This window comes from Balaenoptera musculus, chromosome 10, assembly GCF_009873245.2.
Source record: "Balaenoptera musculus isolate JJ_BM4_2016_0621 chromosome 10, mBalMus1.pri.v3, whole genome shotgun sequence".
In the NCBI taxonomy this organism is placed as follows: Eukaryota; Metazoa; Chordata; class Mammalia; order Artiodactyla; family Balaenopteridae; genus Balaenoptera; species Balaenoptera musculus.
Window position 1 is genome coordinate 41518108 of NC_045794.1, and position 25881 is coordinate 41543988.

The 25881-nt window shown below is 43.8% G+C and overlaps 1 protein-coding gene across 1 annotated transcript in view; it reads left to right on the forward strand.

The window, feature by feature from the left end:
* Nucleotides 1-25881, forward strand: part of SLC4A8 (solute carrier family 4 member 8) — an 84637-nt gene that overhangs the window by 29715 nt on the left and 29041 nt on the right. Inside the window, 9 exon segments of the mRNA XM_036866283.1 lie at nucleotides 1991-2179; nucleotides 3203-3294; nucleotides 4223-4380; nucleotides 5271-5358; nucleotides 6326-6472; nucleotides 7291-7391; nucleotides 13286-13460; nucleotides 14071-14204; nucleotides 15476-15721. Of these exon segments, the coding sequence (XP_036722178.1) occupies nucleotides 1991-2179; nucleotides 3203-3294; nucleotides 4223-4380; nucleotides 5271-5358; nucleotides 6326-6472; nucleotides 7291-7391; nucleotides 13286-13460; nucleotides 14071-14204; nucleotides 15476-15721 (1330 nt within the window).

Sequence of the window (25881 nt, forward strand, 5' to 3'; positions counted from 1 at the left end):
GTACAGGTGAGTGTAAGTTACTATGTTTTAGCAATGGAGTTTGATAAACACCTGGGTGCATGTGAGGATTTTCCTCAGCCTGGCTTTGTTTGGCTGGACAGGTTAAATAAAGATTTCTCCAAACTTTTCTCCATTTCAAGTATCCAAGTAATTCTGCCTCTCTGGGATCACATGGAGACCCAGGGAGGGGTCAGTACTGATGGGATCTGGTGTCACCTCCGAAGGCCCTAAGGGAAAGTTATTCCATGCTTCTTCCAGTTTCTAGTGGCTCTAGGTGTCCCTTAGCTCGTGACTGCGTAACTCCAATCTGCCTGTGTCTTCACCTGGACTTCTTATCTGTGTCTCTCTCATAAGGATATTTGTCAGTATCATCCAAGAGATGATCTCATCTTGAGATCCTTAGTTGCATCTGGGAAGACCCTTTCTGCTAATAAGATCACGCTCACAGGTTCTGGGGGGTTAGTACATAGACGTATCTTTTGTGGGGGAGGCACCGTTCTACCCACTATGAAAGCCAAGAGAGGAGAGAGTTTCAATTCATCAGTGTCAGATGCTGTAGAGAGGTCAGGTTAGGTAAGGACCAGAAACATCTGCCAGATTTAGCAACTGGAAGGTTGTTGAAGATTTTATTAAAAGCAGTTTCATTGAGGCAGCCAAATTGCAGGGGGTGAGGAATTTTTCTTTTGAGAACTTTAAGAAATAGGGGAGAGAGAGAGAGAGAAAGAGAAAGAGAGGGAGAGAGGAGGCAGTAGATAAAGGGAGACCTGGGGTGGACATTCTCCTTCTTCTTTTTTTTTTTTTCCAAGATGAAGGATCCTGAAGCATGTTTATAATATGGGGCAAGGAACCAATCAATATAAAGGATAAAGATAGAGAAACCTGGATCTTCCACTTGAATATTTAAAATAGATTTTCTTTATTTATTGCTTCCAGCACTTGGATAGTCATGGATGGAGTTGGAGTTGAAGATAGGTTGGAGTTTTGGGGAGGTGGGGGGATGGGTATGTAGGGTTGAAGTAAAACTGCTGTGGTTCTTCACATCAGGTACCTGAGGTATTCATGTTAGTGATAAGGATAAGTAAACAGTTTCAAGTGTTTACTGTGAATCAGCACTTTATACATCTCATTAATTTTTTATGACAACCTTCTGAGGTAGGTGATAATATTAGCTCCATATTACAGATGAGGAAACTGAGGTACAGAGAGGTTATCACACAGAAAGTGGTAGAAGTGGGATAACTGTGGACCTTTAGCGCTCGAACCCATGCTGTTAACTGCTGTGCTGACTACCTCTCAGTAGCAGGTATTGGGATTTTTCCCCCTCAGTTCTGCCGGGCTCGGCAGGTAAAGGTTGATGCTTGGTGGTAATTATGTGGGGTGCTTAATCAAGAACAACTTAATTATTCTTGGCAGTTCCACCTTTACATAGTCATTTGGAGTTCTACAGTTATAGTTTCTCTTGACAATCGCAGCAATGTTAAAATCTCTGAGAAAGGGAACGTAGAGGAACTTTGGCAGATGGCAGAACAAAATGGTAGTAATGTGGACTTTTGAGTCAGACAGTCTTGGGTTTGAACCCCAGCTCTGCAACTTACTAGATGTGAAACCTTGGGGAATTTTGTAATGTTCGGGCCTCAGTTTACTGATCTGTAAAAATTGTTATAATGCCACCTACTTCTCAGGGTTTTTTATAAGGATTAGATTAGATAATTATGTAAAAAGTTCAGAGTGTAGTTCCTGGCACATGTCAAATGCTCAATAGTTTCCATTTCTAATAATAATGATTTGTTACGTGAATAACGTATAGTGTGTCACAACTGCTATCATCAAATAGCTCTTTCAGGCCCTGAAGCAGAGACTGTACATCAGTGACCCTGGTAGAACTGCTTCCCCCTACTCCTTGTCCCTTGCCCCTCACCCCACTTGACCTTGGTCTCTTTGGGTTCACTGACCATCAGTTTGAGTGTTCATGTTAGCACCTGCTTTCCAGACCTGATCCTGGACCAGCAGGAACTGTTCAGTGACCTGAATGACAGCATGAGGGTTAAAGTACGGGAAGCCCTTCTCAAAAAGCATCATCATCAGAATGAAAAGAAGAGAAATAACCTCATCCCCATTGTTCGCTCCTTTGCTGAGGCTGGCAAGAAGCAATCTGATCCACATTCAATGGATAAACATGGTAAGATTATTAGGAGTAACTGTTTTCTCTTTTGATTAATAAGACATTAGGAACTAGTTGGAGATGCTCAGTTACTAGAGGGTAGGGGCTATATTTCTCTAATATGCTTTCATGCTCACTTAGACACAGTCCTTTTTGGTGGTAGGCACGATGGGTGGCTGGGGCTGGTGACGGTCATCTCTTGTGGCACTAGGGATGCATGCCTCAGATAGATCTCAGTGGACCCCAGGGGAGAAGTTTGTGCCCCAGAATGGCCTCAGAACTGATGTGGCTTTGGGGAGGTAGCCACATTAGGGATAATTCGGGGCCAGAGAAGTTCAACTGGAGCTTTTTAGAAGTAAACAAATGTCTTAGATTAGGGAGGCAAAATGCAGTAGTGTAAACTCTTGAGTCAGATTTCCAGGCTGGAGATTCTGGCTTCACCTTTTGCAAAGTGTGTGACCTTGGGCAACCTCCGAAACCTCATTAAGTCTTACTTTCTCCTCTGTAGAATAAGGATAATAATGAGATCTGCTCCCTCAGTCTATAGTGAGGCTTCAATAAATTAATCCATGTAAAGCCCTGGAGCCAGGTGCCTGGTGGGTTGTAAACATTCAGTGAATTTCAGCTGCTGACTAGTTTCCTTTTCTGAGGCCTAATCTATGCTGGTCTCCTTGTCCCCCCATTTACTGAATCACAGTGTGCAGGGGATGTGCCTGGGAGTCTAAGTTTTTGAAAAGTTCTCCATAGGACTTTATGGTATGCACTCCTGGTTAAGGATTACTGCCTTTAATAGAGGAAGAAAAGAGGATCACAGATGGTTCAGGAAGAGGGTGCAGGAGTAGTAAGACCTCTGTTCCCCCCTTTACTGCTAACGGGTAGGTAAGGAGATAGGTATGTGTGGGTCCTCGCTTCATAGTCATCTGGACCACTTCTCTATGTGGACTTTGCAGGAGATAGTCACAGCCAGCTGATGATGGACGGGGCGTGTCAAAGGGGGAAAGGGCAGGACTCGGAGAATTCTGTTTGATTTTCTCCAAATAGGTCAGGCTGTGTCTCCTCAGTCCGTTCCAACTACAAGTCTTGAAGTAAAAAATGGAATGAATTGTGAACACAGTCCCGTGGACTTAAGCAAGGTGAGCAGAGACGTGGAAGTTGGCTTACAGGCCTAAGCAGATCTCTAGTGGAACCCAGAGTCTCATTGCTGGAAGCTGGATAAGCTTTGGCATTTCAACACCCTTTCTCCAGGACCAGAGCCCCTTCTGCAGAAAAGGAGGCCCATCTGCTCATGTCTTCTTCCTTCTCCAGCCCAGACCTCTCTGACTCATCAGCTTGTTCCCCAGATTCAACATGCTGAAACCCACTAGCCACTGATAATCCTCCCTGCCACACACCTCCTGGTGTTTCAGAACTATTTTCCGATACCTGCTCTCCAGTAGCTCCTTCTTAGCCTCCAAGGGTTCTGCAGAAGCAGTATTTTTGCTACTGTCTCCTAAAACTGCTTTGTGCTTGAAACTCTTCTTGGGGACTGTGGCTTGGTGTCTGAGGCCTCCCGCAGGAGCAGGGCCCCCTGCAGCTTCCGGCTCAAACCGTGATCTCCCTGCCGCCAGCCTCTCCTTGCTCTGGTCTCTCCCCGACACTGTCTTTCCAAAATGCAGATAGTGTCACGACACTTCTCAGCTCATAAGGCTCCCTGAAACCTCCGACAAAGCATTCCAGTATTTTAAAATGGAAATAATTCGACCTGGAGCTTCAAAAACATTCTTCTTTGGGGAAGCATGGTGTAATGGCATTCAAATCAGAGCCCCTGGATTTAAATTCTTTTTCTTAGAAGCTCTGTCGTCCTGGGCAAGTCAACTTCACTTCTCTGGGTCTCAGTGGCTCCATTTTTTAAAATAAAAAGTGAGGCTAATTGGACCTTACAGAGCTATCGTAAGGATTAAGTGAAGTAGTATGAGAAAACGTGTTAAATCAAAAATGATTTATGAATGTCAGTTATGAGGAGGGTGATGGATGCGTGAGGTGATGGCTCCCACGCTGTCAGGGGGTGCTTTGGATTTTCAGGTCGACCTTCATTTCATGAAGAAAATTCCCACTGGGGCAGAGGCCTCGAATGTCCTGGTTGGAGAGGTGGACTCTTTGGACCGCCCCGTTGTCGCCTTTGTGAGGCTGTCTCCGGCAGTCCTTCTCTCGGGCCTGACAGAAGTGCCCATCCCAACAAGGTAAAGACCTGGACCGCCAAGCTCAGTGCGTTCCGTCTGGTGTGCAGGTTTGTGTGTGCTCTGGTGGAAGAAACCAGCTAATGCCAAAATGGAGGATTAATTAATTTGGGGAATGCTGTTTAAAATTCAGCAATGATCTCAGAAAACTGGGGTATATTTGATCAACCTCTGTGCGGAAGAGTTGTAAGACTTTTAAGGCTATGACGGTTCGGTTTCTATGACCTTGGAAATGGAGAACCAAAGAGTGTTCAAGGGCCGCTTGCTTGCTGGGATGGGAAGCCTGTCTTGCTCTCCCTGTTCTGCCAAGCTCTATCCCAGGGAAACGTCTCTGACCAAAGGTATTGATGTCTGTTTCCACAGTTCCGGCAGGATTTGTATGGTTTGCAAGTATGTCCACATTTGTTCAAAAGGCTATTCATGCACTCTGAAGGTGGTGATTCAGGGCCCCATTAATTACAGAGTATTCAGATGTCTGGGACACAATTTAGACTCCTCTACAGGGCTTGATCATTTCAACTGCCTTATCCCTCTCCTCTCCCCATCATTTTCTTATTAGAGCAATGAATGAGATTCAGATAACCTTGAATTTGCACTACAATGCCATGTTTTGAAAAAGTGTCCTTCCTATAGTAAGGAATTGTGTCTATGGAAACCCTGAGAATTATAACCACATTATTGAATGGAGTTGTACAGCTGGCTTCGCATACCTACAGTGGAGCTATTAGGTCAAGGCTACTCATATTGCTCCATCATTAGTCTGTCTCCTTTTATTGAAGGTTCTGTGATGATTTCTGTTTGATAGGAAAGAGAAATGTTCTGCTGTTTAGAGAGGAAAGATGCCACTTCTTTATATTTACTTACATCATTTAATCCTTTTTGTGTGTTGCCAGATTTTTGTTTATCCTACTGGGTCCAGGAGGGAAAGGTCAGCAGTACCATGAGATTGGCAGATCCATGGCCACCATCATGACAGACGAGGTACGCACACCACTTCTGCTTTTCATGCATTCATCTTGTAAATGTTTATTGAGCATTTACTCTGTGCCAGGCATTGTGCTGGTCATTGGGGATAAAATAATTATAATCGTGATGTTTGCTGGAAAGTAGTGCAGGTCACGTCTCTGAGGACCAAGCCCTCTGGGGGATTTTTCTTCCTCTGTCATCTCTCCCTTTTTGAATAATCAAGGATGCAGAGAAATCTTTCTCCGGGAAAATTATTTTTGCCAAGTAGGATACCTAGAGAGAAAGATATTAAGGCTGACTTAACTTTCTAGATCTAGAAGATGGTTAATTAAATGCATCCAAGCTATTTACATAAGGAAACCTCACCCCCATTTCACGTAAATGAGACCAGTTAGTATAAAGGTCAGGGGGATGCTCTCGGACACTGTCATGTGCATGTACCAGGGTGACTAGACGCTTCGGCTGCCGTGGTCCTGAACCCCCACTACATCCCTGCTGAGGACTGTGCTGCTCAGGTAAGTTGCAAAGTAAGGCCTTGAAAAGGCATATGTCTTAGCAGGCAGAGGAGCATGGGCTGTGTTTTATCAGCTCTCTTTGGTTTGGAGGCATATTTCATGAGGAACCTTTATTAGGAATTCCATCCAGTTTTTTCTACCCATTATGATCAGGAAAATTCCTCATGCGTCTTGGCTTTTGTTCCATTCTTTGAGGAGATAACAGAATTATAAAACTTTAGAGTCATCTTATCTCTTTCTATACTAATAGACATATATTTAGTTCTTTTTGACTCATCTCATCTTTAGATTCATTTTTTTATTGTTTTATCCTTGCACTTCTCTAAGTGCTGAAGTTATCTACATTTCAGATCCCCATGACCGAGATAAAAATCAAGAGGTTTTATCCGTCTTTCACCATATCCATTGGTGATTGTTTTAAGTAAAGTGACTTTTAGTTTTCCTGAGGATATTTTTCTTCTCTGTAGATTTTTCATGATGTGGCATATAAGGCAAAAGAGCGGGACGATCTCCTGGCGGGGATTGACGAGTTCCTAGACCAGGTGACGGTGCTGCCTCCAGGGGAGTGGGACCCCTCCATTAGAATTGAGCCACCCAAAAACGTCCCTTCCCAGGTAATGTATGCACATGAGCCAGTGGTGGCTTAGTATCACTTACTGAGTGCACACCATGGACAAAGCAAAGACCATGTGCGGGTGTATGCTAAATAAGTTGAGACGTGGTTCTGTTTCTGGGCACCTAGAATGTCAGAACAGTAATAAAATATGAATATGCAGTAACATAGATTGGCTCAGGTGTGATGGGGTCAGTCAGGATTACCCTGGGATGAATTTTAAGCCAACTTTTGAAAGATTGATGTAGAATGGCAGAGAGGAGAGGAGAGGACATTTCTTGGGAGCATATCATGAATGAAGCCATTAAATGAAAAGAGCTAGTTGTATAGAGAGAGCAAATAGAGTCCCTCACACTTTTTTTGAGAGGTTAAAGATGGAAGGGAACTTCTACTGTACACTAGTCCCCAGGCCAAGTGCTTTACATATGCTAATTCAACCTCCCAGTAACATCTCCATATAGGTATTGTTATTCTTTGTTTTACAAATGAGGAATAAAAAAACTATCTTCAAGGTTTTAAGGTAAAGATTACACACAGATTTGAAACTTGAACTTAGGTCACGTCTGATGCCAAAGCCTCCACTTTTCTGTCTCTGGGTGAGACAGAGTTAGGTATCAGCGGAGAGGAGGAGAATTTTTTTTTTTTTCAGGAAAGTCAGTAAACTCCTCCAAATCGGTAAATGCATTTGAAAGCTATAACAAACAATTGGGTATTTTGGGGCTGCTTTTGGATTTTCTCATCACCAATCCCCCCCACCCCCCAGCAGGAAAGACAGAATACGGGGCTGAGTTTGTTAATTTTGCGGTCTTCTGTTAAAAGGAGAAAAGGAAAATGCCTGGAGTTCCAAATGGAAATGTTTGCCACATAGAACCGGAACCACATGGGGGCCACAGCGGGCCAGAACTTCAACGCACTGGGCGGTAAGTTCTGGAATGTTTCACAGCTGATACTGCTTACCGGACAGAAGTTGTATAAAGGAATGAGTCATCCTCTTTACTTTCAGCCTTCTTCTCTGTAGTATCTTTATTGGCTGGGAATGACTTTTCAAGTGGAACCACTGACTATAAGTATTACAAATATATCAAATATTATATTCATTCATTCAAATTTCTCAAACCACCTAACATGTTCTGTCTCACCTCCTGGCCTTCCCCCAGGAGGTGAGACAGAACACGTTCCCTCTGATTTGAACACTTGTCCCCTTCCTCATTTCCTGGCTGACTGCTTCTTATCCTTTGACGCAGCTTAGGTGTCACTTCCTTTGGAGAGCCTTGCAGGACACTCTTTAGGGGAGGTTAGGTGTTCCTGCTAGGTGGTGTCCCAGCTTTGAGCTCTGTCCCCTGCCCACCTGCCATCCTCCCCCCAGCCACCTGTTATACTACTGATCATACTTTATTACTATTTATTGATTCAATGTCTTTCCTGCCAGAATGTTTGCTCCATAAGGGCAGGGACCCCATTATATTCGTAGCACCCAGCACAGTGCCCTGCACAGAGTAGGCACTCAATTAATATCTGGTGAATGAATGTATGAGTGAATGAACGCTTTTAGAATGATGTCTGTTCTGTAGCATGAATGGACAAGGTATGGATAAATATTGAGTGGTTAAGTTAAGAAACCCCTTGAAATAGGTACTATTTTAGGTGTGTGTCTCAGAATAGGCAACCTACTCTTCTGGACCCAGATTTTAGGACAGATGTCCAAGGAGGAGGTTCTCTATGGCAGGTGAGGAAAGCAGGTCCCCAGGCTGGGAGGCTTTATATTCCAGGTAGGGAGGCAGTAAAAGAGGATGATATCTTGGGTTGGAGTGGCATCCAGAGGTGTCCCGCAGATCGTGGGAGAAGGTTCAGTCTATGGCTCTGGCTCTGTAAGTTGTGCTTATGTCTAAGAAAGATCTGTTGGGTGGAGATTCTCAGGACAGGACTCAGATGATGGAAAGGAGCTTTTACTGTCCTCTGTTCTATTGCTCTCACCTTATTTTTTCCTCCTTGCTTGAAGTTGCTTTCCTTATTTCCCTATCCTCAGTACCCTGCCTAATGGAAACTCAAGGTTGTTTTTTTTTTTAATCGTGGAGAGCGATTTATTTTTGCATTCTTGGAAATTCAGGGAGAGAGAGGAGAGGAGACTGAGAAGCAGGAGAGAATGGCACTTAACGAGCAGTGTCCTGCTGGGGAGTATGCATCTGGTCGAAGGAATGTATTAGAGGGCCGGGAAGGATAACTGGGCTCTGGGGAGGGATCACCGGAGGAAAGGAGGAGCCTTTTGATGGAAGGGGTCGCTGAAAAGAGGGAGCAAGCTCCAAGAGTAAGTTTCACATTTTCTTTACAGTTGGAAGAGGTCCGAATTGGGTGGGGAGGCCTGGTATTGAGAAGCAGTTCGAAGGAAGCATCTGCCTTTAGAATAGTTTCCAGGATTGAGACTGTCTTAGATGAAGTGGTGGTTTTTCTAAATAAATTTATTTATTTATTTATTTTTGGCTGCGTTGGGTCTTCGTTGCTGCGCGTGGGCTTTCTCTAGTTGCGGTGAGCAGGGGCTACTCTTTGTTGCGGTGCGCAGCTTCTCATTGCTTTGGCTTCTCTTGTTGTGGAGCAGGGGCTCTAGGCGCACGGGCTCAGTAGTTGTGGCACACGGGCTCAGTAGTTGTGGCTCGCGGGCTCTAGAGCACAGACTCGGTAGTTGTGGCACACGGGCTTAGTTGCTCCACGACATGTGGGATCTTCCCGGACCAGGGCTCGAACCTGTGTCCCCTGCATTGGCAGGCGGATTCCCAAGCACTGCGCCACCAGGGAAGTCCCAAGGTGGTGTTTTTTAAGGGAAGGGTCTTGGGTTTGGATTTGATAGAACTTCAGAGTTATGATTTATCCTTTTGACTGTAAAGCCAACAGCTTTCCTCCAAACACATAATCCATGCAGAAGTGAGATCTCATCTTTCGGTGTCAGAAAGAGGAGAATATAACTAGGTGGGGCAGTCACTTATAATCAATTCCACATGGGGGTTTGGGAGCTCATTAGATTGGATCTCAACAGTTATAGAATCTTGGAAATGGTGCCTATCATCCCAAAAGAAAATCCCGTAGAGCCAGGACCGACATACACTTAATCAGCAACCCCAAGTACCTTTACTCACAAATTCAAATGGGGTTGAGAAGTCCTCCCATAATGCTGAGTGAGGAGCATGCTGGAATTGACAAAGCTGAAGGAAGGGTCATCTGGACGCAGAGCCTCACTGTGCTTACTGTGGGAGATGCTGCCTCTTCCTGAGCTCCGGAGCTTTTCCTCAGTCCTCAAGACACATGACCTTCCTCCCCTTGTAGCCTTTTAGGCCAGGTGACCTAATGCTCACATTGGGGATCATAGTTCATGCCAGCTCCGGCTCTTTTCCCAATCTCAAATTACGTAGGGGTGAACGTGAACCTTCCCCTGCAGATGGACATCCTAGAATTTTCTGGACCTTCCTGGACTTCACCGACTAAAAATGCATTAGCCTGGGCTTTATAATTCTTCATACCTTTAGCTGTGTTTCTTTGAGGTGGGGCACAACCCGGGGGTGCCATCCTCGTCGGATGGAGAGGTATTTAAGATGCGGTAGTGTAGGCTCTAAGAAGGTGGGAAAGGAGGCAAAGTTGAGAACGGTCTGAGTTGTGTATGATCTGACCTGCCAAGCCAGGGCTGAGACAGTGTCTTGGGCCTCCCTGATGTTGGCACAGGCCATGATGCCAAGGCATTCCCATACAGAACGAAGAGGAAAGTCTGACTAGAGTGTTCCTAGGCCAGAAGCTTCACAGCAGAGAGGATACTCTGCAAAGGGGTTTTCCAAGGTAGATTTGTGTACCTCACTGGGGAGCCCACGTTTGGGAAGGGTTGATGAAGAGAAGAATCGGGAGCTGCTGTCTCGATGATCGCCCCCCACACTTCAAACAGGTTTCTTCCAAAGCACAGCAGACAAATGGATGGCTGGCCTGTCCCTAAAGCCCTCCTGAGAGGGCTTCCTAAGTCAGTGCTCCAGAGCCTAGTGACCCTCTACACGGGTAAGTCCTTTCTTGCATCAAGCTTAAATTCATATCCCTGTGTGCCTCCTGCCCATCCCCCCCCACCCAAACTTGAACACCAAGGGTAGTGTTGAAAGGGAAAGGAAGTCTCAAACGTGGAGGGAAGCATCCATGTCTGATTACTGTCTGTGCTAGATGTGCTATTACGGTCTGCGTGAGTGAGGGATGAGGCTGACGCCATAAACAGTATTCGGAAATCATTTTGTTAATTTATAGTTATACCATCAATAGGAGCCTCAGATCTTTTCTCTCCCCTTTCAGTCACTAGGCAGACAGATGTCCTCCCTTTCTGTGGCTTCTCATCAGTCCGTTTCACATAAATCTTTTGCCCATTACTCACAGACACTCCTCCCTGAATAATGAGCCTGCCTCATCCAGGAGGACCAGTCATGGCTGCATCATAGGGTGAGGCTCATTACTGTAGAAGGTAATTCTCCCGGAATAATACCCTTCAGAGGAAGGTCATTGGTGATCGGGAGGTGATATTCACACGGTACTGAAGATTCTGTGTTGGCTAAGGACCTAGAAACACTTGAGTCTTCTTGCCCCAGACTAATCACGGTTGCCCGTAAGGTCCTTGAGGGGCTATCCACTCAGAGGAGAAAGCAGGACCAAGTGACATTTCATTACAAACTGTAACCTTGGTCCCAAACCCTGAGGCGGAGCTCTTATGCTCTAGGTTAGACCCTGTGGATGGCTCCTTACCTCAGCTAGGTTTGCTAGACAGGCTAAAACCAAAGCAGGTCACAAGGCTGGCTTTGCCTTTCTCCCCTAAACCCAGACCCAGATTGTGATGTTACTGCTGTAAGGTGAAGAAGGATGAATCCCAACTGTTCCCCCCAAACCAGAGGAAAAGAGCAAGTGGGTCAAATAGAACAGCATGTGCCCTGTGTCCACTTGCTAGATGAGAGAGGGAGCTTCTGAATGGGGAAAGAGAGCTGGCTGGGCCTTCTCCCCTGGCATACAGGTCCCAGGCCTTGTGCGACACGAGGGCAAAGAGAAAGAAAGAGCTAGCCAAGCCTCCTTTCATGAGAGAGTAGCTCGGTTTTTGTTTTTTTGTTTTTGTTTTTTTAGTTTTTTATTATAGAAAATTTCAAACATAAATAAGAAGAGAGGACAGTGTGATGAACCCCCCACGTGACCATCAATAGTTATCAACATTTTGCCAATCTTGTTTCATCTATTTCTCCCCCACTTAATTGTTTTGTTTTTATGTTTTCTAGATTATTTTAAACCACATCACCAGTAGCATGTCACTTCCCCTGTAACTACTTGGGCAGGTATCCCTGTCCGATAAGGACATTTTGAAAAACAGCTATCATGCCATTATGAAATCTAACAAAATTAACAATAATTCTTTAAATTGTCTCATGCTCAGTCCATATTCACCTTTTTGTGGTTGTCTTAGCGACATCTTTTTAGAGTTCATTTGTTTGACGTAGGATCCAATGGAGGTTTTTGCATTTGGTTTTTATGTTCCCATTCTGTAACAGCTCTCCTCCTGTTTTTTTTCTATGTCATTCATGTGTAGAAGAAACTAGGTAATTTGTCCTGTAGAACGCTGAATGGCTCTCTTTGTTACTCGCCTAACAGCTTTTACCCTGGTGCAGTGATTCCACTCTTAGAAAAAGTGCCCCAGTCTGGGAATACTCCTCCTCCTTGGCGTAGGACACCTTGCTCTTGATCTGTCTTATGCTTGGGAAGTGGAGAGGGGTCCTGAAGTCCTGCCGCCAAGTCCTGTTAATTCTGCCTCCTGATTAGCCCTTGAATACACACACTTCTCCTCTTTCCAATCCACAGCCTCCAGTCTTGCCCTACGTTCCACTCATTACACCCCCCATCAGACTGATCCTCCCAGAAGGCCTGCTTACTTATGCTGCTTCCCTGTTTACAATCCTTCAGTACTTGACACACAATTGGGCTAAAGTTCTAATTCCTTTTTTACAAGGCCTTTGTGACTCACCTTTTCCAGCATCTCCAGCCTTGTCTCTTGGTATTTGCCCCTCACACTGTCTTATCCAGCCATAACTCTTTGAGCACCTTGAGCCCGCCATGTGCTCTCATCCCTAGGTGTCGTCCATGCCAGCCCCTCTGCCTCATCTGGCTAACTCCTGGTTCACTCTCCAGTCTCCACTGCAATGCCCGTTCCTGTTCTTCGCTGCCATTTGCTCCCTCACAACACTGCCTGTCCCCTGCACTAGATTGTTGGTCCTAGAGAGAAGGGCTGTGTTTGCCTTGCTACTGCTGCATCTCCAATACCTGGCACAGTGCCTGGCATGAAGTATCCGCTACTACTTGTCAACTGCATGAATGAATTATTATGCTAATTTCTCAAGAGTAAGGTGGGTAGTTGTTCTGAGTAAGAAAGTGCATGTGATAGGGGCTTTTTATCTAGAAAATGTATAATAAAACTAACAATTTTAATACCCTGATGCTTTTGTACCTTTCTTCCTAACATCTCAGAACTTGGAGTTTGAAGCTAATACTTAATTTCATGTTGAATTTTGGGAACTTTTTACTGAATGGGTAATATGCACACCCAAATTAATTCCTTTTATGCTTGGGATAATCATTCGAACTCATGCCCTTGGTTGCAGATAGAATCCATGCTGGCCCCAGAGAGATCTCTTGAACTTGGGGTCACATTGAAGCCAAAATATTACCTCTATTCAGAGCACATTTGAAGTGCTTTCAGATGTGTGCTGTTGACACACTTTCCTGGGAGAGGGACTGCGTTAGAGGCCTGTCTGCCATGTTTCCACAGGCTATTTGGGGGCTTGGTGCTGGACATCAAGCGGAAGGCCCCCTGGTACTGGAGTGACTACCGGGACGCACTCAGCTTACAGTGTTTGGCCTCCTTTCTGTTCCTGTACTGCGCCTGCATGTCACCTGTCATCACCTTTGGGGGACTGCTCGGAGAAGCCACTGAGGGGCGCATAGTAAGAACTTTTAACCACTTCTAATGGTCCCAAACAAGGGTAAAAATTTCATGATGGCAGCCAAGTCCACTGGGGGGGGAAAATTCCCTGGGCGAGGACTGAGGAGATTGGATTCTTCCTACTGAATTACTGTGGTCTTCTGACTTCATGCCAGCCAGCAGCACAGCTCTCCCTTTAGAACAGACCCTCTTCTGCTTGAATATCAATTTCAGTAACTGATTGCCCAGTTGCATTGCCCATTGCTCCAAGGATGGAAAATGATGTATCAATGTCATATGCAAATGAGATTTAAGGTGACTCTGTATGACAGCCCGTAGTGTGAATGGTATCATTGTGCTTTTCTATGTATATTTATAAATACTGGATTGAGTCATGCAGAACAGGACTTAGTTAAGGAATCATATGTGGATGGATTTGGGCACCTGAATTATCAAAGTGGTATCCGTTTAGAGGAGGATTAGACTGTGTACACATCACTCTTGCTAAGACGAAATACAAGCAAATGACTTGTCAGGCACACCGGAGAGCTGAGTTGGGGATGAACGTAAGCCTGCATCACTCACTGCAGTTGGGCTGTGGACTCAGAGATAATCTTTTCTTCCCCTCTCAGAGTGCAATTGAATCCTTGTTTGGCGCCTCCATGACTGGGATTGCCTATTCCTTGTTTGCCGGACAGGCTCTCACCATCCTTGGAAGTACTGGGCCAGTGCTTGTGTTTGAAAAGATTTTGTTCAAATTCTGCAAGTAAGACATTTGGTTTTCTGAAAACTCTATCTGGATGTGTTAGTGTGCTGTTAGGGTTGAATGCCAGGGTCCTAGGTGAGTATAAGTAAGCGAAGAACATTGTTTGGTCTGTTGCCCTGCCCCCAGGTAGAACCATACCTAAAATAGCAGATCTCTTGGCCTTAAAGAGCTTTATTAATGTCCTTCAACCACTATTGAAGTCTTGACTTAATCTTTAAAAACACTTTCGCTAGCTAATCCAAACTCCTCCATTTCCATTTCCAGTCTTTTTTTTTTATTTTATTAATTTTTATTGGAGTATGGTTGCTTTACACTGTTGTGTTAGCCTTCACTGCACAACAAAATGAATCAGCCATACACATACAGATAACCCCTCCCTTTTGGACTTCCTTCCCATTTAGGTTACCACAGTGCATTAGGTAGAGTTCCCTGTGCTATACAGTATGTCCAGTCAATTTTTATTTAAAAATTAAAAAAAAATTTTTTTTTATTGTATAGATATTTTCTTTTTTAATTTTAAATTGGAGCATAGTTGATTTACAATGTTGTGCTAGTTTCAGGTGTACAGAAAAGTGATTCAGTTATACATATACATACATTCATTCTTTTTTAGGTTCTTTTCTCATATAGGTTATCACAGAATATTGAGTAGAGTTCCCTGTGCTATACAGTAGGTCCTTGTTGATTATCTATTTTATATACAGTTATGTGTGTATGTTCATCCCAAGCTCCTGAGTTATCCCTCCCTCCCACGTTTCCCCTTTGGTATCCATAAGTTTGTTTTTGATATCTGTCTGTTCCAGTCAATTTTGAATTTGACCTAATGCTCCCTTTTCATATTGTTTGTGGTGATGGGGGTCAGCAATGCCCTCGTTTCCCTTCTTTTCCTATAAAGTCTTTTTCTTTCATTTTGTATTAGAAGTAGGAGCATGTGGAACAAGGGCCAGCTCCTTTTTCTTAACTGCGAGAATAGGATCTTAATCACGTCGGGCAGTGATGGCAGAAGTGTGTGGCGGACAGTTTCCACCTCCTCCACTGTCTCTGTCCTTGCTGTGGCAAATACCACCCGTAAAGCAAATCTTTGTCACACCGTCCCAGGGCAGCCTTCAGGAGTGAAATGCAGTCAGAATTTGGGACAAACTGGGTTGCAGTACTGGAAGTGATAATAAGAGATGAACTAACCACGTTTCTGACCCTTTGCCTGTAATGCAGTGGGTCAGAATGTAATGCCATCCACCCCTGATTTTTGATGAACTTTGGTTTTGTTTCAGAGACTATGCTCTTTCATACCTCTCCCTGCGAGCTTGTATCGGACTGTGGACCGCCTTCCTGTGTATTGTCCTTGTGGCAACTGATGCCAGTTCCCTTGTCTGCTACATTACCCGCTTCACCGAAGAAGCGTTTGCCTCCCTGATTTGCATTATTTTCATCTATGAAGCAATAGAAAAGCTGATTCACCTGGCAGAGACCTACCCCATCCACATGCACAGTCACCTGGACCACCTTAGCCTGTATTAGTAAGTATGCTTTCTGCTTCTTCTTTTTTTAAAAAATAAAGTGAAGGACCTGAGTATAATGGCTGAACTAGTGTGCCAGGCAGTACTTGTAGCTTCTGTTAAGGAAGTATCTTGGCCCTCTGGGAAACAGAGCTCAGACATGATGTGGAGACCTGGGGGCCTGCCAGAGGAGAACAGTCAAAAGTGATGATGGGGGGGCTTCCCTGGTGGCGCAGTGGTTGAGAGTCTGCCTGCCAATGCAGGGGATACGGGTTCAAGCCCTGGTCTGGGAAGATCCCACATGCCACGGAGCAACTGGGCCTGTGAACCACAATTACTGAGCCTGCGCGTCTGGAGCCTGTGCTCCGCAACAAGAGAGGCCACGATAGTGAGAGGCCCGCGCACCGCGATGAAGAGTGGCCCCCACTTGCCACAGCTAGAGAAAGCCCTCGCACAGAAATGAAGACCCAACACAGCCATAAATAAATAAATACTTGCTACTCTAACTAGCTCCTCTGACATCTCTCTGTATTCACTATAAAAAAAAAAAAAAAAAGTGATGATGGGGAAGATGGATTAAGAGTAAAACTCAGAGGGGACTTGAGAAATGCTTTCCAGAGCATGTCTTTTGGGTCCAGGCATTGAGACAAAAGTAGGCTGCAAATGTAGCAGGGAGAATTCAAGTTAGTTGTTGGGAAGAACTTCTTTTGCAAGGACTTGTGAGGCCTTGGACCACATCAAGATCTCTGTAAGTACATATAGGCTACTCTTAGGAATTATTAGGTAGAGAATATTAATAATTCCTTACAGATCACAGGTCTCTTACTCTGTAGGCTAAAGATCTAGAAATCTACTTACTTACCTAGATTTCAACTCAAGAGATTGTATTTTCTTCGGTTATTCAGTATGGTTTGGATCAGTTGGAAAAGGGACACAGTAGTTGGCTGTGTTTTCAACCCTCTAGGAGAGTCTGGTCCTATAAACATTTATTCTCTGGAATAGTGTTCTCCAAATTATGACTAAATAGAATTCTCCTCATCCTTTAGCTTTGAACATCAAGTCCCCTCCTTCTGGCTGTACCATTCTGATGTGGAAGGTCTGGTTGTGAAGTGAACAATGTGAACCTGAAACTGCCTGAGCGGAAGGCACACTGCATGGAAGTGCCTGCCAACCAGCCACAGATACACTTTCCTAGATTCTAGCTATCCTTTCATTCACCCTTTAAAAATCAGGACTCATAAAACATGCATTAGAATTTAAAAATGATTTTATTACAGAATAATCACATAGGGAGGTATAATCTTTGAAGCCTAGTGGATTGCTGATTGGCATTAGAGTTCGGGATTGCCCATTGGCATTGGAGTAAGGTTCATTCTTTGACCTTTTTTAATCATTCATTTATTCATTTAACAAATATTTGTTGAGCACCTACTATGTGCCAGGCACTGTTTAGGCTCTGGAAACATAATGATGAACATGACAGACAAAGGATCTACCCTCATGAGGCTTATATTCTAGTGGGAGAAGACAGACAAAAGTGACCAGCTCTGGACTGAGTAGACTTTGAATCTGGATACTGTAGTTCTTTGTTAATAAAGCTCAAGATGGTATTTTTCTTATATTTCCGTTGCATTCCACTGTCGATTCATATAGAGCTGATATGAAGCTAGAACTCCCCAACTCTTCAAGTGATTTTATGTTAATATGTGTGGAACTGATTTTTTAAATAGACTTAATTTTTTAAAAAAATTTATTTATTATTTAGGCTGCATTGGGGTTTTTTTCTTTTTTTTTGTTTTTAACATTTTTATGGAGTATAATTGCTTTACAGTGGTGTGTTAGTTTCTGCTTTATACAAAGTGAATCAGTATACATTACATATATCCCCGTATCTCTTTGCTCTTGCGTCTCCCTCCCTATCCCACCCTTCTAAGCTGGTCACAAAGCACTGAGCTGATCTCCCTGTGCTATGCGACTGCTTCCCACTAGCTATCTATTATACATTTGGTAGTGTATATATGTCCATATATACACTACCACTCTCTTCACTTTGCCCAGCTTACCCTTCCCCCTCACCGTGTCCTCAAGTCCATTCCCTAGTAGGTTCTGCATCTTTATTCCCGTCTTGCCCCTAGGTTTCTTCATGACCATTTTTTTTTTTTTTTTTTTGGATTCCATATATATGTGTTAGCGTACGGTATTTGTTTTTCTCCTTCTGACTTACTTCACTCTGTATGACAGACCCTAGGTCCATCCACCTCACTACAAATACCTCAATTTCGTTTCTTTTTATGGCTGAGTAATAGTCCATTGTATATATGTGCCACATCTTTATCCATTCGTCTGTTGATGGACACTTAGGTTGCTTCCAAGTCCTGGCTGTTGTAAATAGAGCTGCAATGAACATTGTGGTACATGACTCTTTTTGAATTATGGTTTCCTCAGGGTATATGCCCAGTAGTGAGATGCTGGGTCGTATGGTAGTTCTATTTTTAGTTTTTTAAGGAACCTCCATACTGTTCTCCATAGTGGCTGTATCAATTTACATTCCCACCAACAGTGTATGAGGGTTCCCTTTTCTCCACACCCTCTCCAGCATTTACTGTTTGTAGATTTTTGATGATGGCCATTCTGACCGGTGTGAGGTGATACCTCACTGTAGTTTTTAATTTTTAATTTTTTAATTTTTTTAAAATTTATTTATGGCTGTGTTGAGTCTTTGTTTCTGTGCAAGGGCTTTCTTCTAGTTGTGGCAAGCGGGGGCCACTCTTCATCGCGGTGCGTGGGCCTCTCACTATCATGGCCTCTCTTGTTGCGGAGCACAAGCTCCAGATGCGCAGGCTCAGTAATTGTGGCTCACGGGCCCAGTTGCTCCGCGGCATGTGGGATCTTCCCATTCCAGGGCTCGAACCAGGTCCCCTGCATGGCAGGCGGATTCTCATCCACTGAGCCACCAGGGAAGCCCCTCATTGTAGTTTTGATTTGCATTTATCTAATGATTAGTGATGTTGAGCATTCTTCATGTGTTTGTTCGCAGTCTGTATATCTTCTTTGGAGAAATGTCTATTTAGGTCTTCTGCCCATTTTTGGATTGGGTTGTTTGTTTTTATGATATTGAGCTGCATGAGCTGCTTGTAAATTTTGGAGATTAATCCTTTGTCAGTCGCTTCATTTGCAAAAATTTTCTCCCATTCTGAGGGTTGTCTTTTCGTCTTGTTTATGGTTTCCTTGGCTGTGCAAAAGCTTTTAAGTTTCATTAGATCCCATTTGTTTATTTTTGTTTTTATTTCCATTTGTCTAGGAGTTGGGTCAAAAAGGATCTTGCTGTGATTTATGTCATAGTGTTCTGCCTATGTTTTCCTCTAAGAGTTTTATAGTGTCTGGCCTTCCATTTAGGTCTTTAATCCATTTTGAGTTTATTTTTGTGTATGGTGTTAGGGAGTGTTCTAATTTCATTGTTTTACATGTAGCTGTCCAGTTTTCCCAGCACCACTTCTTGAAGAGGCTGTCTTTTCTCTACTGTATATTCTTGCCTCCTTTATCAAAGAGAAGGTGACCATGTGTGCGTGGGTTTACCTCTGGGCTTTCTATCCTGTTCTATTGATCTATATTTCTGTTTTTGTGCCAGTACCATACTGTCTTGATTACTGTAGCTTTGTAGTATAGTCTAAAGTCTGGGGGCCTGATTACCCCAGCTCCGTTTTTCATTCTCAAGATGGCTTTGGCTATTCGGGGTCTTTTGTGTTTCCATACAAATTGTGAAATTTTTTGTTCTAGTTCTGTGAAAAATGCCAGTGGTAGTTTGATAGGGATTGCATTGAATCTGTAGATTGCTTTGGGTAGTATAGTCATTTTCACAATGTTGATTCTTCCAATCCAAGAACATGGTGTAGCTCTCCATCTATTTGTATCATCTTTAATTTCTTTCATCAGTGTCTTTTAATTTTCTGCATACAGGGCTTTTGTCTCCTTAGGTAGGTTTATTCCTAGGTATTTTATTCTTTTTGTTGCAGTGGTAAATGGGAGTGTTTTCTTAATTTCACTTTCAGATTTTTCATCAGTGTATAGGAATGCAAGAGATTTCTGTGTGTTAATTTTGTATCCTGCTACTTTACCAAATTCATTGATTAGCTCTAGTAGTTTTCTGGTAGCATCTTTAGGATTCTCTATGTATAGTATCATGTCATCTGCAAACAGTGACAGCGTTACTTCTTCTTTTCCAATTTGGCTTCCTTTTATTTCTTTTTCTTCTCTGATTGCTGTGGCTGAAACTTCCAAAACTATGTTGAATAATGGTAGTGAGAGTGGGCAACCTTGTCTTGTTCCTGATCTTAGTGGAAATGGTTTCAGTTTTTCACGATTGAGGATGATGTTGGCTGTGGGTTTGTCATATATGCCCTTTATTATGTTGAGGTAAGTTTCCTCTGTGCCTACTTTCTGGAGGGTTTTTATCGTAAATGGGTGTTGAATTTTGTCGAAAGCTTTCTCTGCATCTATTGAGATGATCGTATGGTTTTTCTCCTTCAATTTGTTAATATGGTGTATCACATTGATTGATTTGCATATATTGAAGAATCCTTGCATTCCTGGGATAAACCCCACTTGATCATGGTGTATGATCCTTTTAATGTGCTGTTGGATTCTGTTTGCTAGTATTTTGTTGAGGATTTTTGCATCTGTGTTCGTCGGTGCTATTGGCCTGTAGTTTTCTTTTTTTGTGACATCTTTGTCTGGTTTTGGTATCAGGGTGATGGTGGCCTCGTAGAATGAGTTTGGGAGTGTTCCTCCCTCTGCTGTATTTTGGAAGAGTTTGAGAAGGATAGATGTTAGCTCTCCTCTAAATGTTTGATAGAATTCACCTGTGAAGCCATCTGGTCCTGGGCTTTTGTTTGTTGGAAGATTTTTAATCACAGTTTCAATTTCAGTGCTTGTGATTGGTCTGTTTATATTTTCTGTTTCTTCCTGGTTCCGTCTTGGAAGGTTGTGCTTTTCTAAGAATTTGTCCATTTCTTCCAAGTTGTCCATTTTATTGGCATATAGTTGCTTGCAGTATCTCTCATGATCCTTTGTATTTCTGCAGTGTCAGTTGTTACTTCCCCTTTGTCATTTATAATTCTATTGATTTGGTCTTCTCCCTTTTTTTCTTGATGAGTTTGTCTAATGGTTTATCAATTTTGTTTATCTTCTCAAAGAACCAACTTTTAGTTTTATTGATCTTTGCTATCGTTTCCTTCATTTCTTTTTCATTTATTTCTGATCTGATCTTTATGATTTCTTTCCTTCTGGTAACTTTGGGTTTTTTTTGTTCTTCTTTCTCTAATTGCTTTAGGTGTAAGGTTAGGTTGTTTATTTGAGATGTTTCTTGTTTCTTAAGGTAGGATTATATTGCTATAAACTTCCCTCTTAGAGCTGCTTTTGCTGCATCCCATAGGTTTTGGGTTGTCGTGTTTTCATTGTCATTTGTTTCTAGGTGTTTTTTGATTTCCTCTTTGGTTTCTTCAGCGATCTCTTGGTTATTAAGTAGTGTATTGTTTAGCCTCCATGTGTTTGTATTTTTTACAGATTTTTTTCCTGTAATTGATATCTAGTCTCATAGCGCTGTGGTCAGAAAAGATACTTGATATGATTTCAATTTCCTTAAATTTACCAAGGCTTGATTTGTGACCCAGGATATGATCTATCCTGGAGAATGTTCCATGAGCACTTGAGAAGAAAGTGTATTCTGTTGTTTTTGGATGGAATGTCCTATAAATATCAATTAAGTCCATCTTGTTTAATGTATCATTTAAAGCTTGTGTTTCCTTATTTATTTTCATTTTGGATGATCTGTCCATTGGTGAAAGTGGGGTGTTAAAGTCCCCTGCTATGACTGTGTTGCTGTCGATTTCCCCTTTTATGGCTGTTAGTATTTGCCTTATGTACTGAGGTGCTCCTATGTTGGGTGCATAAATATTTACAATTGTTATATCTTCTTCTTGGATTGATCCCTTGATCATTATGTAGTGTCCTTCTTTGTCTCTTGTAATAGTCTTTGTTTTAAAGTCTATTTTTTTTTAAAAATTTTTATTTATTTATTTATTTATTTTTGGCTGTGTTGGGTCTTTGTTTCTGTGCAAGGGCTTTCTCTAGTTGTGGCAAGTGGGGGCCACTCTTCATCGCGGTGCACGGGCCTCTCACTGTCGCGGCCTCTCTTGTTGCGGAGCACAGGCTCCAGACGCGCAGGCTCAGTAGTTGTGGCTCACGGGCTTAGTTGCTCCGCGGCATGTGGGATCTTCCCAGACCAGGGCTCGAACCTGTGTCCCCTGCATTGGCAGGCAGATTCTCAACCACTGCGCCACCAAGGAAGCCCTAAAGTCTATTTTATCTGATGTGAGAATTGCTACCCCAGCTTTCTTTTGATTTCCGTTTGCATGGAATATCTTGTTCCATCCCCTCACTTTCAGTCTGTATGTGTCCCTAGGTCTGAAGTGGGTCTCTTGTAGACAGCATATGTACGGGTCTTGTTTTTGTATCCATTCAGCCAGTCTGTGTCTTTTGGTTGGAGCATTTAATCCATTTACATTTAAGTTAATTATCGATATGTATGTTCCTATTACCATTTTCTTAATTGTTTTGGGTTTGTTATTGTAGGTCTTTTCCTTCTCTTGTGCTTCCTGCCTAGAGAAGTTCCTTTAGCATTTGTTGTAAAGCTGGTTTGGTTGTGCTGAATTCTCTTAGCTTTTGCTTGTGTGTAAAGGTTTTAATTTCTCCGTCAAATCTGAATGAAATCCTCGCTGAATAGAGAGTAATCTTGGTTGTAGGTTTTTCCCTTTCATCACTTTAAATATATCCTGCCACTCCCTTCTGGCTTGCAGAGTTTCTGCTGAAAGATCAGCTGTTAACCTTATGGGGATTCCCTTATGTGTTATTTGTTGTTTTTCCCTTGCTGCTTTTAATATTTTTTCTTTGTATTTAATTTTTGATAGTTTGATTAATATGTGTCTTGGCGTGTTTCTCCTTGGATTTATCCTGTATGGGACTCTCTGTGCTTCCTGGACTTGATTAACTATTTCCTTTCCCATATTGGGGAAGTTTTCAACTATAATCTCTTCAAATATTTTCTCAGTCCCTTTCGTTTTCTCTTCTTCTTCTGGGACCCCTATAAGTCGAATGTTGGTGCGTTTAATATTGTCCCAGAGGTCTCTGAGACTGTCCTCAATTCTTTTCACTCTTTTTTCTTTATTCTGCTCTGCAGTAGTTATTTCTACTATTTTATCTTCCAGGTCACTTATCCGTTCTTCTGCCTCAGTTATTGTGCTATTGATCCCTTCTAGAGAATTTTTAATTTCATTTATTGTGTTGTTCATGATTGTTTCTTTGCTCTTTAGTTCTTCTAGGTCCTTGTTAAACGTTTCTCGTATTTTCTCCATTCTATTTCCAAGATTTTGGATCACCTTTACCATCATTATTCTGAATTCTTTTTCAGGGAGACTGCCTATTTCCTCTTCATTTGTTAGGTCTGGTGGGTTTTTACCTTGCTCCTTCATCTGCTGTGTGTTTCTCTGTCTTCTCATTTTGCTTAACTTACTGTGTTTGGGGTCTCCTTTTCGCAGGCTGCACGTTCGTAGTTCCCCTTGTTTTTGGTGTCTGCCCCCAGTGGGTAAGGTTGGTTCAGTGGGTTGTGTAGGCTTCCTGGTGGAGGGGACTAGTGCATGTGTTCTGGTCGATGAGGCTGGATCTTGTCTTTCTGGTGGGCAGGTCCACGTCTGATGGTGTGTTTTGGGGTGTCTGTGACCTTATTATGATTTTAGGCAGCCTCTCTGCTAATGGGTGGGGTTGTGTTCCTGTCTTGCTAGTTGTTTGGCATAGGGTGTCCAGCACTGTAGCTTGCTGGTCATTGAGTGGAGCTGGGTCTTGGCGTTGAGATGGAGATCTCTGGGAGATTTTTGCCTTTTGATATTACGTGGAGCTGGGAGGTCTCTGGTGGACCAATGTCCTGAACTTGGCTCTCCCACCTCAGAGGCACAGCCCTGAAGCCTGGCCGGAGCACCAAGAGCCTGGCATCCACACTGCTCAGAATAAAAGGGAGAAAAGAAAGAAAGAAAGAAAGAAAAAGATAAAGAGTTATTAAGATAAAAAACAAAAAATAATTATTAAAAAAATTTTTTTAAGTAATTAAAAAAAAAGAAAGTAAAAGAACAACCAAACCAAAAAACAAATTCACCAATGATAACAAGCGCTGAAAACTATACTAAAAACAAAAAACAAACAAAAAATGGACAGACAGAACCCTAGGACAAATGGTAAAAGCAAAGCTATACAGACAAAATCACACACAGAAGCATACGCATACACACTCACAAAAAGAGAAAAAGGGAAAAAATATATATATATCATTGCTCCCAAAGTCCACCTCCTCAATTTGGGATGGTTCATTGTCTAGTCAGGTATTCCACAGATGCAGGTATATCAAGTTCTTTGTGGAGCTTTAATCTGCTGCTCCTGAGGCTGCTGAGAGAGATTTCCCTTTCTCTTCTTTGTTCGCACAGCTCCCGGGGTTCAGCTTTGGATTTGGCCCCTCCTCTGCGTGTAGGTCGCCTGAGGGCGTCTTTTCTTCGCTCAGACAGGACGGGGTTAAAGGAGCAGCTGATTCGGGGGCTGTGGCTCACTCAGGCCGGGGGGAGGGAGGGGTACAGATGCGGGGCGAGCCTGCAGCGGCAGAGGCCGGCGTGACGTTGCAGCAGACTGAGGCACACCATGCGTTCTCCCGGGGAAGTTGTCGCTGGATCCCGGGACCCTGGCAGTGGCGGGCTGCACGGGCTCCCGGGAGGGGCGGCGCGGAGAGTGACCTGTGCTCGCACACAGGCTTCTTGGTGGTGGCAGCAGCAGCCTTAGCGTCTCATGCCCGTCTCTGGGGTCCGCGCTGATAGCCGCGGCTCATGCCCATCTCTGGAGCTCGTTTAGGGGGTGCTCTGAATCCCCTCTCCTCGCTCACCAGGAAACAGAGAGGCAAGAAAAAGTCTCTTGCCTCTTCGGCAGCTCCAGACTTTTTCCCGGACTCCCTCCCGGCTAGCTGTGGCGCACTAGCCCCCTGCAGGCTGTGTTCATGCCGCCAACCCCAGTCCTCTCCCTGCGATCCGACCTCCGAAGCCCAAGCCTCAGCTCCCAGCCCCGCCCGCCCCGGCGGGTGAGCAGACAAGCCTCCCGGGCTGGTGAGTGCTGCTCGGCGCCGAGCCTCTGTGCGGGAATCTTTCCGCTTTGCCCTCCGCACCCCTGTTGCTGCGCTCTCCTCTGTGGCTCCGAAGCTTCCCCCACCCCCCACCCCCCGTCTCCACAGTGAAGGGGCTTCCTAGTGTGTGGAAACTTTTCCTCCTTCACGGCTCCTTCCTAGAGGTGCAGGTCCGTCTCTATTCTTTTGTCTCTGTGTTTTCTTTTTTCTTTTGCCCTACCCAGGTACGTGGGGAGTTTCTTGCCTTTTGGGAGGTCTGAGGTCTTCTGCCAGCGTTCAGTAGGTGTTCTGTAGGAGTTGTTCCACATGTAGATGTATTTCTGATGTATCTGTCGGGGGGAAGGTGATCTCCACGTCTTACTCTTCCGCCATCTTGAAGCTCCTCCTCGCTGCGTTGGGTCTTCATTGCTGGACGCGGGCTTTCTCTAGTTGCGGCGAGCAGGGGCTACTCTCTGTTGTGGTGCACAGGCTTCTCATTGGGGTGGCTTCTCTTGTTGCGGAGCACGGGCTCTAGGTGCACAGGCTTCAGTAGTTGTGACACACAGGTTTAGTTGCTCCACGGCATGTGGGATCTTCCCAGACCAGGGCTTGAACCCGTGTCCCCTGCATCGGCAGGCGGATTCTTAACCACTGTGCCACCGGGGAAGTCCCTAAATAGACAATTTTTTAAGAGCAAGTTTTAGAATCACAGCAGAATTGAGCTGAAAGTACAGAGAGTTCCCACACACGCACTGCTCACACACGCACAGCCTCCCCCACTGTCAACATCCCTCACCAGAGTGGCATGTTTGTTGCAGTCAATGACACATCATTATTACCCAAAGTCCAGAGTTTACATTAGGGTTCACTCTTGGCATTGTACATTCTGTGGATTTTGACAAATGTATAATGACGTATCTGCCACTATAGTATCCTACAGAATAGTTTCCCTGCCCTAAAAATCCTCTGTGCTCTTCATATTTATCCCTCCCCG